At 43.2% G+C, this 14,990-nt stretch overlaps 1 protein-coding gene across 2 annotated transcripts in view; it reads left to right on the top strand.

The window, feature by feature from the left end:
* The window catches only part of LOC126248459 (tolloid-like protein 1), a 600,069-nt gene that overhangs the window by 457,619 nt on the left and 127,460 nt on the right, over positions 1-14,990 (top strand). For both annotated transcript variants that reach the window (XM_049949462.1, XM_049949461.1), the window contains exon 10: positions 3,426-3,621. In XM_049949462.1, the coding sequence (XP_049805419.1) occupies positions 3,426-3,621 (196 nt within the window). The remainder of the gene's footprint in view (positions 1-3,425; positions 3,622-14,990) is intronic.

Below are 14,990 nucleotides of genomic sequence, written 5' to 3'. Positions count from 1 at the left end.
TGGCCTATCTTGGGCCAGAGCATGGAACTTAACTTTTTTTTGTATACATTAATTTGTTTTTCTTGAGACACAAGGGAATTATAGAAATTGGCTGCAAGTGGGCATTGATTGAATTCAATTGGGAAAGTTGAAAATTTGTGCTGGGCCAGGATTCAAATCTGAGTCCACTGATTACTAGGCAGATGCTCTGACCATTAAGCCATCCAGACACAGTGGCCATTGCAGTTGTATGGAAGACCGCACCACACTTTCCATCAGACCCAAACTCTCATCTTATCCACACACTACTAATGTAGTGCCCCTTGCCCATTAACCTTATTACTCGCCACATACAGGGTGTTTCAAAAAGGACTTTACAACTTTGAAAATTCATATAAATTAAGTCATAGTATCTACAGAGGTGACTGTAATGTCAATTTGTAGGAAAATACATCAAGTTTTGTCTCGCTTAGTTCACTAGTGCCGAATCACATCATAAAGAGTGCTAGTGGCAGTTGTGATAAAGGTGGCTGCCTTCACTGGACCCAAGTGTGCTAGCTGTGTATTTTCGTTTGAAGAATCAAAGTCGGGGTAATTTCCATACCAAGTACCATATGCTAAAGATCTTCCTTGTAGACCTACAGTTTAAGAGTGGCATAAATGTTTTGCAGAAACAGGGTGCTTGGTAAGACATGGGAAATCATCAGGTCATCCAAGCACATCTGACAACATTGTTGAGTGAGTGAGACAACGTTTCAGCCCTATGAAATCAACCTGGTGTGCATCTTGTCAACTGCAGATCCCATATACGACTGTTTAGTGTGTGTTGAGAAACCATCTGCATTTGAAACCATACAGATTGATGATCATACGAGCAATAAAAGATACTGATGAAATTGAGTGCAAGAACTTCTGTGCAGTTATGTTAAATCGATTTCATGAGGATGAACATTTCTAGGACACAATCATCTTTTCTGACGAGTCGATTTTTCACTTAAGTCGCAAGCTTAACACCCATAACTGTAGGATTTGGAACAGTGAAAATCCACATCAAACATTGCAGCATGTCCGTGATAGCTATAAACTGAACGTTTTTTGTGCATTGAGCAAGAACAATGTGTATGGCCCCTTTCTTTCTGTGAGAGAATCATCAACGGTATAATGTACCTGGATATGTTACAACATTTTTTGAGACCACTGATTGATGATCTTGACCAAGAATGAAATGTTTACTTCATGCAAGATGGTGCATGAAGGTCAATGGATTGGCTGTGATGTGTCAATTGCATGGCACCCACATTCCCCAGACTTGACACTACTTTTTTTTTTTTTTTAATTGCATTCATCAAGGATATCATGTTTGTACCTCCTGTGCTGGCTTCTCTACCCAAACATAGCACAAGAATTTATGCTACCACTGAGCATGTTACACCTGCAATGCTACAACGATTTTTGGAAGAAATTGACTTCCTATGGGTTGTGCGCAGGATAACCAGCGGAAGCCACATACAATGTCTTTTGTTTAAGGAAATAAACATGATGTGTTCCCTACAAAATAACACTAAACCCAGCACTATGTCTTCTTTAAATTAATTTATATGAATTTTTAAACTTGTAAAGTCCTCTTTGAAACACCCTGTACATATACTTAAGGTGAAATGGCTAATAATCTCTTCAGTTCAGATGTACACCAGACTTGAACTCTTGTGGAAATTGGCAAAATGCTGAGAGTAATGAGGACAATGAACAAAGGGGCACTACACTAGTAGTGTGAGGATAAGTTGAGAATTTAGGTGTGATGGAGGTGTGCTAGGGTAGCCTACACAGCAGCAGCGACCACTGTCTCCAGATGGCTCAGTGGTCAGAGCATCTGCCTAGTAAGCAGGAGACCAAGGTTTGAATCCAGTCTGGCACAAATTTTCAACTTTCCCCATTGGTTTCAATCAATGCCCAATTGCAGCCAATGTCTGTAAGTCCCTTGTGTCTTAAGAAAAACATAGTTAATGTATACAAAAAAAGTAAAGTTCCACGTTCTGGACATAGATAGACCAGTCAGGCCTCAATAACTACTATCTAATTCTCTGCCAATGGCATCATTGGAGATGGTATGAGGGGCATGTTGTCAGCACACCACCCTCCAGGTTGTTGTCAGGTTTCTTGACCTTGGAACCACTACTAAACAACTGAGTAGCTTCTCAGTTGGCCTTACAAGGCTGAGGGCACCCTGTACAGTCATTTCACCTATAGGAACTGACAAAATGCCATGTGTAATGAGCATAATGGGTAAGGGCCACTACATAGGTAGTGTGCAGATAAGATGAGAATTTGGGTCTGACAGGAAGCGTGCTACAGTAGTCAGTGCAACTGCAATCAACACTGTGTCCAGATGGCTTACTAGTCAGAGCATCTGTCTAGTAATCAGAAAACCTGGGTTCGAATCCTGGTCCAGCACAAGTTTCCAACTTCCCCCATCAATTTCAATCAAGTCCCACTTGCAGCCAATGTTTGTAATTCCCTTTTATGTTAATTCACAATGGCTGAATTGTACTACCACAAGTCCAATATTTTTATAAAAGTGACCCAGAGATGAACATAATTACTACTGCATACTGCTTTCTTTGTCTGAATGTTTATGTCACTATTTATATGATCAGATTTTCATTCTGTAGCACAGTATCTACACATATATCTTAAGAACTGCTTTGTAGTCATACATTTAGGTTTCACTTAAAAATTAATTTTAACATAAGCTATTATTTCATAAAACTCACAATAAACCAGTTTTGGCCAGATCTCATGAGGTGGCAAATGTACATGAGATGGTTGCTGACTGCTTAAGCCTATGCAGTGCATTTGCCTCCATACAGTCCTGTTGCAAACACATTCTTAATGCCCGACTTTCAAATCAGGGGTGATATGACTGACAGTAGAGCTTCAATAATCTGTATGGCTTTGGGGAGGCAACATCATGCCTATTTGTCAGACACCTGTGGTCTCCCTATGCAGCATTTCATGTATTTGGAAACAATCTCACTGTGGTATTGAAGATCCACCCTAGACAAATGTTGACTTGAGAAATCTAAATTCTTGTGTAATTTTGATATGCTATGATCCATGCCCCAATTATCATTCCACACTGAAGTTCATTTAAACTCTGACCTGCTGCCATAGTCACTGCAAGTGTCTACAAATGACTACTCAGTTGCCATACCTATGTTTCCAAGTCTGCTGCACCTAACCACAATATTTGGGCATCACAAATGGCATATCTCCAAATGAGACAATGCCTCCTGAGACTTTTAGCCACATAGTTCATGTAGTTTTTGGTTTTACAGTGGCAATATGCCTAGTAGAAAATATCTGCACTTAAATGACAGACAAATGTAATAGTTACACATGATATCTAGTATATTTTATCTCTAAAGCTTATATTTGAATTTGCACAGGTAGAAAATCATGATAGCTGTGTGTATGACTATGTTGAAATCCATGATGGCCATTCACTGGACAGTCCACTGCTGGGAATTTTCTGTGGTTACAAGCTGCCACCAGACATCAGATCAACAGGGAATAAGATGCTTGTGAAATTTGTCTCTGATGGTTCTGTTCAAAAAGCAGGGTTTTCTGCATTATTTATGAAAGGTAAGTATTATCATTTAGCTAATACTAGCTATAACTGGTCAGCAACAACTAATATTGTAGAGCAATATTTCTATAATTATTTGTAACTGTAAATATTAGAGAATCTAGTACACTGTGTATACAACTGTAAATATAACAGACTGTCTCTAAGTTTGAGAACAAAGCCACAAGCAGTGAATGGAGCACATCCAACACAACAAATGGAAACTTTCAAATGAACCATATTCTTTAGCACTGACCAATAGACTATGGGAACGGGATGGTAATCAAGATGTAGAAAACTTAATTCCCATATATGTCATAGCTCGTATATACTTACACTTGACACTGTGTCCGTACAGAATGAAGTATAACAAAGAACTGACTTAGAGTTCACAGATATTAAGTTTCGTGGTTGATATGAACTATCGATGCCACACAGCACCCCCCCCCCCCCCACCTCCCCCGCCGTACAGAGTACTACAGATGTCAAAGGGTTAGGGCATGCAGGTGTCGATGTCAGTGGAATCAGTGGAAATTGTATGTGTACGCAGGTACCCCACAGGTACTTTCATCTCAAACGAAGCAGGTTGTGCAGGCGGAGCGGCGAGATGCAGGTCCATTTCATAGTCAGTCAGCCACCATGGCCGAATGAGACAGCGGCTGGCCCAGGAGTAAGCGGGCGGGGCAGTTGATAGTGTGGTGGAGGCGTGTGTGGCCCTTAAGTGGATCAAGCCATCCATAGAAATGAAAGCATGTATTGATGCTCGGTCACATTCGCGTGGGAGTGTTAGGTTGTGTGCAATGTTGATGTGTAAGAGGCTGTCCGATGGTGAGACCTTGGGATCTGTCAAAAGAATGAGCACTCGGTCATCAAATGCCACTGTAGAAACATCGTTCACTCAGTATGGTGGCACACTGCAGGACAAACTGATGGTAGGTGTGTGTGTCTCTGACGTTGGAGGTGAATGCACGAAACCTGCACAGGGTGAAACAGGGGGCGAGGTCGGGAAACCAGCAAATAGGAGCGAACAGTCTTCAGCAGAAGAGGTGTGCAGTGAGGTTGATGGGAGCACATCTTCATTCTTGATCAATGATGGATCGTCTGCAGAGTCTGACTGCAGTGGTGTGAGACCATCAGGGTCAACAAAAGCCAGATTCAGGCAATGCAGAGAAACTATCTGTGTTCGGTCTTTCATCATGATATCAAAAGTCGTGTCCCCTCGCTGCAGGACCTTGTACGGGTCAAGATAAGGAGGTTAAAGAGGCTGCCTAACTGCATCATCATGCAGCATGTCATGGGAGCAGTCGGAGAGTGTGGTGGAAACGTAAGTCTCTGGCAGTGAGTGACTGATGGGTGGGAGCAAACGCGTTTGTTGAAAATGTGTACACATCCGGCTAATGAAATCTGGCAGGGGGGGGAAGATCCTCGCTAACCTGGGGAAGAATAAGTTCTCCCGGTAGGACCGGACTCTCACCGAAAACAAATTCGGATATAGTCCCCTGTAGGTCAGGTTTATAGGTCAAGCGTAGAACAAGTAGCACCCATGGGAGAGCTTGCGACCAGAGACTGTCATGGCATTGAAGGGCCGTCTAGAGGGTGCGGTGCCATCTCTCCACCAACCCATTGCTTTGTGGGTGATAGGCAGTAATGTGTGTTTTTTTAATACTACAGATATTGCAGATGATGGTGAAAAGGGAGGATTCGAACTGTCGACCCTGATCGGTGGTGATAGTGGTCAGGCACCCAAAACAAACAATCAACGAGCCAATGAAAGCCTTGGCTACCATCTCGGCAGTAATTTTAGGCAGAGGGACAGCCTTGACCCAGTGAGACAAATGGTCGATAGTTGATAAGATACATCTATGGCCCTCCGAAGGAGGAAGAGGCCCGATCAGATCAATATGTACGTGACAGAATCATTCTGTGGGAATGTCGAACTTGCCCAGAGGCGTGGAGGTGTGGCGGCTGATCTTGTTGCGCTGGCAAGCAACACAGCTGCATGCCCAGGTTTGACAGTCCCGTTCTTCCAAACAAAACGTTCTGACACGAGATGTGTGATGGCTTGAATGCCTGGGTGGGCTAGGTTATGCAGGGTGTCGAAAACCTGTTGCCGCAGCCCGGGTGGGAGCAAAGGGCGTAGGGTGCCGGTCGAAGAATCACACCACACCTCATCAGAAACGCCCGGAAATTTAACCTTTCTGAAAACAAGTGATGTTTGTGGGTGTTATAGGAGAACCTGAGAATCTTCGTCAGAAGCTTGGAGGGAGGCCATATTAGAAAGATCAATGATGCAGAAACATCACTGATCCGCTAGAAGAAATCTCCAGCGATGTTATTTGCACCCTTGATGTAACGGACATCCATTGTGAATTGAGAAACCAGGTCAAAGTGGCGGTAACGTCGAGGCACCTCAGATGGGTTGCAGAACGCTTCTGCCAGTGGTTTGTGATTGGTGCGGACAAAAAACGAACGTCCCTCGACGTCATGGCAAAAATGTTTGATTGCCTCGTAAACAGCAAGGAGCTCTCTATCGAATGCAGAATATTTTCTCTGAGCCGTAGATAATGTCTTGGAGAAGAAATGAAGGGCAGAAACCGTGTCGCCCTTGAGTTGTTGCAACACTTCCCCCACCGCAATGTCGCTGGCGTCCATATTGATGAATAACTTGGCCGAGGGTCGAGGTGGGCGAGATTCACAGCGTGAGCTAAGGAAGTCTTCAGAGCCTTGAAAGCCTCTAGCATCAGAGCAGTCCAAGAGATGGGTTTGATACCGGAAGTTTGTTTGCCTGATAGCGAGTCCATCAGGGGTGCCTGAACAGTGGCGGCAGAAGGCAGATGGCGGCGATAGTAATTGATGATACCGAGGAAAAAGCATAGCTCTTTGTAAGTAGCTAGGGGCGGCAGAGACGTGATAGCCTGCACACGAGATTTGGGACGCTGTATTCTGTCAGTGGAGACAGTGTAACCTAGGAAGGAGACTGACACGTTGGCGCAACTGAAACTTGTCTTTGTTGACCTCGACACCATTGGAGTTCGATTCCCGGCGGGGTCAGGGATTTTCTCTGCCTGATGATGGCTGGGTGTTGTGTGCTGTCCTTAGGTTAGTTAGGTTTAAGTAGTTCTAAGTTCTGGGGGACTTATGACCACAGCAGTCGAGTCCCATAGTGCTCAGAGCCATTTGAACCATTGGAGTTCGAGGTCTGGAAGACCATAGACTGATGATTTTCATGTTCCTCCACTGAGCTGCTTAGAACGACTATGTCGTCCAGATAAGCAAAGCAAAACTCGAACTGTTGCAAGATAGATGCAATGAAATGTGGCCACGTTGGCGCCGCGTTCTTTAGGCTGAAAGGCATGAAGTGGTATCAGAATAAACCAAGCGGCGTGATAATAGCCGTCTTAGGAATGTCTTCCAGTGCCACGGAAATCTGGTGGTAGGCCGCTGGGTCATGTGGCCGGTGAGTGAGAGACGGGGCATGTTTTTCAATACACTGAAAATTGTGGCGCCTAATAACATATGAGTGAAGTCATTGATGTTCAGCACTGGATAATTGCCCATGACAGTATGAGCATTTAAGCGTCTGTAATCACTGCACATTCGAAAAGATCCATCGTGTTTGGGGCTGAGGTGGATTCGTGAAGACCAGTTGATGTCTGAAGGTTGCAGAACACCTGCCGCCAAAAGTTCATTAATCTGCTGCCGGGGCGTGTGCAACTTGACAGGGTTGAGGCATTGGACCTTATATCTAATAGGAGGGCTGGCAGTGGTAACTATCATGTGTGTCGTTCCATCAGTGGCATAAGAAACTGAGAACTGCACATGAGATTGGTTAACGTCCTGGTGCCGACTCTTCAGATGAGTAGGGTGCGATGAGGTGTAGCCGTTAGCGTGAGTGGGGAAAGGTAGCACAAAAACCACATGTCTCTTACAGGAGCTAGGCGTACGCTTGTGTCGAGGGGATGGGTGCGCACGCAGCGCTGAGTGAAGGGGAACGGGTGGCGACTGTCCAATGTTAACCTTGCAGTGGACAACCGGCATGGGCAAGAGCAATGCTGGCGTCGCATGTGGGAGCACAGTGGCCGCTGGGTCATGTGGCCGGTGAGTGAGAGACGGGGCATGTTTTTCAATACGCGCAGTAGCTGTTCGAGAGGTGGACGTGGTCGCAACGTCCGTGCGACTGTCATTAACAGCACTGTTTGAAACACATGGCACTGGATGAGGCGAGCACGACAGAGAGGGTGGGGGTGGGGGGTTGGAACATCACATGCCAGTAAAGTTTGTGGACTAACCTGGTGAGAGTTCAAGCTAGGCTCGGGCGAGCAATCTTGTTTAGCTGACAGCGCCGTGGACTGCAGTTGCAGAAGCGAGGTATGAGCCGTGACGAGCTCGCTGTAAGTGGATCCGATGAGTTGTTTCAGCTTCTCATTGTTGCTGGCAGAATTACATTGCCAAGTTGTATTCTGACAGTAGGTCGATAATGCAGGTCACAATGTTGCCCATGAGGGCAGAGCACTCACGTATGATATTGTATGTTGTGGTGGAAATAGAGGTGTATGTGCATGGTATGTGAGTGTTCATATGATGGTGGAGCACTGAACCCTGTACAACAATCGGAGATAGTTAGTAATGAGACAAAAAATCCATAGCAAGGATTGGTTCATCGATGTCAGCAATGTAGTGCGTCCACGGAATACTTAGAGAAGGAGATGGGGTCACCATAACCTTTACTGAGCCTCAGGTAGGTAACATCGATGAGTTGACAGCTCATAGAAGTGATTTCATCTGTGAAGAAGTGGGCAGAGCCATCGAAGTAGGTATGATCGACATGTCAGCACCAGTTTCAACCAGAAAAGCTAGACCTGACACAATGGCAGTCACATAGAGACGACCACTCGGTCGGGCGGATGAGTGAACTGAGTGTAATGTAAGAGGATGCCTGCTAGGTTCCTCGCAGGACTTGATGCCTCTTAGTACCTGCGGTCGGTGTTTGGGTGTTGGCATGGCAACCTGCACCTTGGCGTCATCGCCGAACACTTTGTGGTACCAGCAGAAAAGGTGAGCAAGGTGAGGAGGAGGTGGACACTGCAAAAGTGGGGGCAGCTTGTCCTCATTGATTTGTTCCAGTAAATAGACCAGTACATAAGGTGCATGGGCGATCCTGGAGTCCTCAGACAGCAGAGAGAGTGAGCCGACGCCGCCAGGAGAAGTAGATGAGATGACGGCGGAGTGAGCCCTACCTCTGCCAGCTGAAGATCGGTATGTGGGGGCGGCTGTGCCGACGAACGGTGTGGAATGAACTGGCTGATGTTGCCACAGCAGCGAATACAACTAGTCAGCGATGCACAAGCAGGAGCCGATGAACTCGAACGAGTGTGGTAACAGATGGATCTGTAGATCGTTAGGTAGTTTGGCAGACCGCACAGCCCATAGCGTGGCGTCAAGCATGGTATGCTCGAGCAATCGAAGAGGGTGCCAGAGTTGTGAGGGGGTGCGTTCCACCATGTGCTCCTCGTAGAGAATCTTGATTATTAACTCTTGTGGCGAGCAGGCAATTCGTTCCATTATAGTCTTCTTTGCAAACTCGTATTTTGCTGCAGGTGGCAGCGAAAGGAGCAGGTCACAAATCAAATCTGAGTGGTTGTGGAGGTGTGTGATGAGGCAGAGAAACTTTCAGTTGTTGTCCGACACATGATGTAACTCGAACAGATGCTCGACGTGCGCAAACCACGATGCCAGGTTGTCCTCATATAAGGGTGGTAGCTTCATCAGGCTGCCAGGAGGGGTGACAAAGGCAGCTTCGGTGTCTCATGGGGTAGCGGCTCAATTCAGGTTAATTCAGAGACCGGCACGGTAGGCCTGGATTTAAATCAGGCGAGTGAATCCATAGTAGCGGCAGCTGGTAGAGTTGATTGTGTATCATGAAAACATGGCGTGGCAGGCACGCATGGTACCATGGAAACCAGTGGATGGACGGCACATGAGGGGGGCCCGGAAACTGGACTGTGAGTGATGAGTGCCGGATGGAAACGACCTGCTTCCGGAACGGGGTGAGAGACTGGCATGGCATCACAGGCGGTGCTGTGGGAGTGGCAGGCAGTTGAGCGACTGGGAATGGGGACTTCCACAAGTGATGGGGCAGGGGGGGTTGAGAATGAGAACGCCACCCACATGGAAACTATCTGATGCATAACATGCCTGTAGTGCATGTGGCGGGCCACTGAGGCAAGGTAAGGGGTCCATGTTATGCGAAACACTGAATTGTGCATGTACATTAGACACAACTGGAACACCACGTGCATGGAACAGATGCGGTGCGGTTTGTAGTAATGGCGGCATTGCACACGGCCTGACAGTAACTGATGTTGCATGATGGTGGGTGGCTAAACACGTGTTCGAATTGAGATCACTTTGTTCTTGAAACACTCGATTTGAAGATACACAATTTGAAATATTGTTCAGTTCACATTTAACTGTCGGATGGGCATAATCTGATGACACAAAGCCTGAGTCCATTTTTTGCTCTAACAGTGTAGATGTCGACTGTTGAAAACTAATGAGATTAGCACATGGCGTTGGTTGAGAATGTGAATCACTATGCGTAAATGATGAATACACTGTTGGGAAAGAAATGAAACTCAGTGAGCAGAGTTGTGCTTCCACACCTTTCAACAAGGCATTGTTTGGTGTGGTCATTGCATAGTGCATATAACCTGTTGTATAACCAGTGGCGCGGGAGACTCGAAACACGAACGAACTGTGGGGCCACCACTATGGGGACAGGATCTGTAACTGGGATACAGAAAACTTAATTCCCACATATAAATCATAATTACAGATTTTCGAAGAAACGTAAAATTATGAATTCATACCTTTTTACCACATGGTGTGGTTTTCCAGACATGATATACTTTTATACTTATACTTTCTTATACTTATATACTTTCTTTCACAGTTTGTGATCTGCAACCATATACAACTTAATCAAGACAAATTATTTAAGCAAAAATTGCGATTTGGAAACTGTTATGGCTATGCCTGAAATTAATTAATTCTATGTGGAAGGTTTCGTGTGTGTGTGTGTGTGTGTGTGTGTGTGTGTGTGTGTGTGTGTGTGTGTGTGTACATGTTACAACTTCAGGTAAATCATTTATATAAATAATGAAAAGGAAATTTCCAAGAACAGATCATTGATAAAAACCCTTCACAGCTGGGAGACATTCTGACATTTGATTATTTACATTAACTAACTGTTATCTGTTGTCCAAGTAAGGCTGCGTTAGGCATACAGCATTCTCTCTCACTCCGTAGTGGTAGAGCTTCTTTATAAAAATATTGTGGGAGACAATATCAAAAGCTTTCCTGAAGTCCAACAGTGTTGCACAGATAATATCTTTATTTTCAAAACAATTGTATATTTTCGCTACCATTCACTCAGCTGCTTTGACTGTAGAAAGATTGTATCTGAAACTATACTGTGAGGAGGTAAGTATATCATTATGTTCAAAATACTGACTCATCTGTTTACGCATACAGTTTTCTATTATTTTTGATATTATGTGTATAAGTGATATTATTCAATAGTTATCTGGAGATGCTATATCTCCTTTCTTATGTATTGGTAGGACTCCATCCTAGAATCTTTGATCTGAAAGGTATCCCATGCTAATGATTTAAGATCTTATCACATTATGGTGTTTTATTGATGACTGTGATATTGGTACAAATGAGGAACATCAGAAAATAATACCCTTGCACATGTCACTTTGAAGTGCCCTGTTTACAAATGTATATTAGTAGGGACTGATTTGAGAAATATGTATGTACTTACTGTTCCACTACAATTTAGGAGGAGTAGGTTATGTTCTACCCATAATATGACTTACCACTTTAATATGGTTGGTAGTACTGTCTGCAGTTTTCTTGAAAATAACAGGTGTTTCAGTTATGGTTATTGCAGTCTCCTTCATTTTCCTGCTATTGGCATAATGTGTAATGTTGTTTGGAGCTGACAAACACCAAGCCTCCATAAATCAATTTAGTAAACAAGCTGTATTGCAGTTAGCAGTTAAACTTTATGTGTTGTATGTGGTATTTAAAATATCACTATACTGATATGGGAATATGGAATGATGAATCACAGTTTGGAATGCATAAGACCACTAATTTCACTTTTTCTCAGAATATTATTACGAAGCTAAATGAACGAATTAGTAGCATACAGTTCGTAATAAATGCCCTGAAAATGGATATTACTAAAATTCAAGAAAGAAAAACTGAAGTGAACACGCCACGTTTTCTGCAAGATAGTTCGAGAGTTTCCGAAAAGTGGACAGAGGTGAAGTGCAGCGGCCGCAAACAAAAAGTACAAGATCAAGAGAATTGTGAGATAAATGTAAGCTTCGTACACGACAACTTATTTCAAGTACTTTCCACAACAGATGGTGGAAGTGCAGTGTTTAGTGATAGTGCTCATGAACCATGTGAAAAGCAAGAGCCAGAGCAAAGGAATACGTTGACGCAGAAAAATAAGAAATCCGACATAAATTTAGTAAACAAACATCTGCCGACCTTATGTAGTTCCAATTGATTATCGGCTTGTGTGAAAAAGAAAGAGGAAATAAACAGCTCAGTTAGGCCTACATTTTGTAGCTCCAAAACAATTACGAAAATCAAAATATATTCAGACAGCCAAGGGCGAAACATAGCTGCTGACTTTCGTAATAAAAGCAATGTGAACTTAACTTCCATGGTGAAACCAGGTGCGAAATTCTGCACAGCAACTGCAATAAGCCACGAAAAAATTCCCACATTAAGCAACAAAGACTTTGCCGTTTTCCTAGCGGGAACAAACGACGTCGCAAGAAACGAAAAACAAGATCTGTTGCTTTCACTAAAAAGGCGACTGTATGAACTAAGATGTACTAACGTCATTGCATTTTCAGTACCACATCGTCATGACCTAGCGGAATGGTCCTGCATTAACAAAGAAGTGGAAAGTGCAAATGGTGAGATGAAACAGACATGCAAATGATTCGAAAATGTGACTTTCATTGATATAAGCAAACTAGGAAGGAGATTCCATACTAGGCATGGTTTCCACTTAAACAGATTAGGAAAAAAATTTGTAATTGCAAAAATAATAGAAATAGTAAATGCCAAAACGAAAGTAAGTTATGACACTTCAAACGTAATTCCCCTCAAGGACAAGACCCACAAACTACTTGGTGAATCTGAAAATGAATCATCACCACTACAAGACAAGTGTGATGTTCTGACATTGCAAGAAAACTCCCCAAGTGCTAGCACTTCACAAGGAAGCATATCAATAACAACAGAACCAACACCTGAAGTATCAGAAACAGATACACCATCATTAACAGCAACAACAACAGAAATGACAGCATCAATGACACCGGGAGCTACACCAGCAGCAGCAGCAAGCAACTCACCATATCCCAGTGAACGACCTACAAGGTGCAGAAAACCTGTCCTTCTGGAGGATTTTTGGTACTTCGCCAGGGCAAGGAACGGAGTATGACACCACGAAATGTAAATACAAATGTAACCAGTTCTCATCCTTATCACCTGCAGATTCTAAGCTTAAACATTCAGTGTCTTAGAAATAAATCATTAGAACTTGAGGTAGCTATGAACAGAGCAAATAATGACTGCATGTGCATTGTGAAGCATTGGTGCGGACGTTTTGAACTAAGTAGCATTAATATTCATCCGTTTAAGTTGGCAAGCCAATATTGTAGAAAAAATACCAAAAATGGAGGTGTATGTATATTTACCAAACCAAGTATCAGCTATAAAAGAAGGTGTGAAGCTGAATCATTGAGTGTGGAAAATCATTTTGAAGCTGCAGCTGTGCAGTTGAACGAAATACAGGGAAAAGTCATAGTCATAGCAATATACAGACCACCTACTGGTGATGCAGACATATTCTTTAACCAATTAGAAATATTGCTTAACACTCTGTTCACTGATAGAGCCACTGTAGTTGTGTGTGGGGACTTCAATATTAATCTTATGAGTGAAAGTAGGCTAAAAGATCAGTTCCTAAATCTGTTATGTAGTTTCAACCTGCTTCCACACATACACCCACCCACAAGAAGAACAAATAATACAGTCAGTCTTATTGATAATATATTTTCAAATGTAGGACGCACAGAAGTTGAAGTGACAAATACTGATTTTGGATTATCAGACCACAATGCTCTTGTCCTCAAAATCCCTTCAAGGCCCTGAAAGAGAGAAAAACACACTTCATGTATAAAATAAATTTTTCTACAGAGAACTGTGTAGAATTCATAAATATGTTAACTAATGAGGCTTGGGCAGAAGTACTATACCTAACAAATACAAATGATGCATATAACACATTTTCTTCCATTTTCATGGGATATTTTGAAATGTGTTTTCCAAAAAAGCTGCCAAAAATCAGGTCACATGGCAATACAAAGCCAAGTTCTTGGATCACAGCTGGCATCAAAACTTACTGTGGAACTCTAAAGAGACTAATTTCCAAAATGAAAACATCCACAGACCCACAATTCATAGAATATGTCAGGAATTACAAGAGGGTATATAGAAAATTAATTGCTAAAGCAAAATTCATGAGTAATGATAGTTTTATAAGACAGTCTGAAAACAAATCAAAAGCCATATGGGGTATTGTGAAGATTGAAATGGGGAAGAGTTGTGAAAACCAGGACATTAGCCTCAAAAATTTAAAAAATGTCAATATTAATAAACAAGATTTGCCAAATTACAGGGTGTTTCAAAAATGACCGGTATATTTGAAACGGCAATAAAAACTAAATGAGCAGCGATAGAAATACATCGTTTGTTGCAATATGCTTGGGACAACAGTACATTTTCAGGCAGACAAACTTTCGAAATTACAGTAGTTACAATTTTCAACAACAGATGGCGCTGCAAGTGATGTGAAAGATATAGAAGACAATGCAGTCTGTGGGTGCACCATTCTGTACGTCGTCTTTCTGCTGTAAGCGTGTGCTGTTCACAACGTGCAAGTGTGCTGTAGACAACATGGTTTATTCCTTAGAACAGAGGATTTTTCTGGTGTTGGAATTCCACCGCCTAGAACACAGTGTTGTTGCAACATGACAAAGTTTTCAACGGAGGTTTAATGTAACCAAAGGACCGAAAAGCGATACAATAAAGGATCTGTTTGAAAAATTTCAACGGACTGGGAACGTGACGGATGAACGTGCTGGAAAGGTAGGGCGACCGCGTACGGCAACCACAGAGGGAAACGCGCAGCTAGTGCAGCAGGTGATCCAACAGCGGCCTCGGGTTTCCGTTCGCCGTGTTGCAGCTGCAGTCCAAATGACGCCAACGTCCACGTATCGTCTCATGT

The sequence above is a fragment of the Schistocerca nitens genome, chromosome 3, assembly GCF_023898315.1.
Source record: "Schistocerca nitens isolate TAMUIC-IGC-003100 chromosome 3, iqSchNite1.1, whole genome shotgun sequence".
In the NCBI taxonomy this organism is placed as follows: Eukaryota; Metazoa; Arthropoda; class Insecta; order Orthoptera; family Acrididae; genus Schistocerca; species Schistocerca nitens.
The sequence above is the reverse complement of the archived record's forward strand: the minus strand, read 5'-3'. Positions and strand labels throughout refer to the sequence as shown.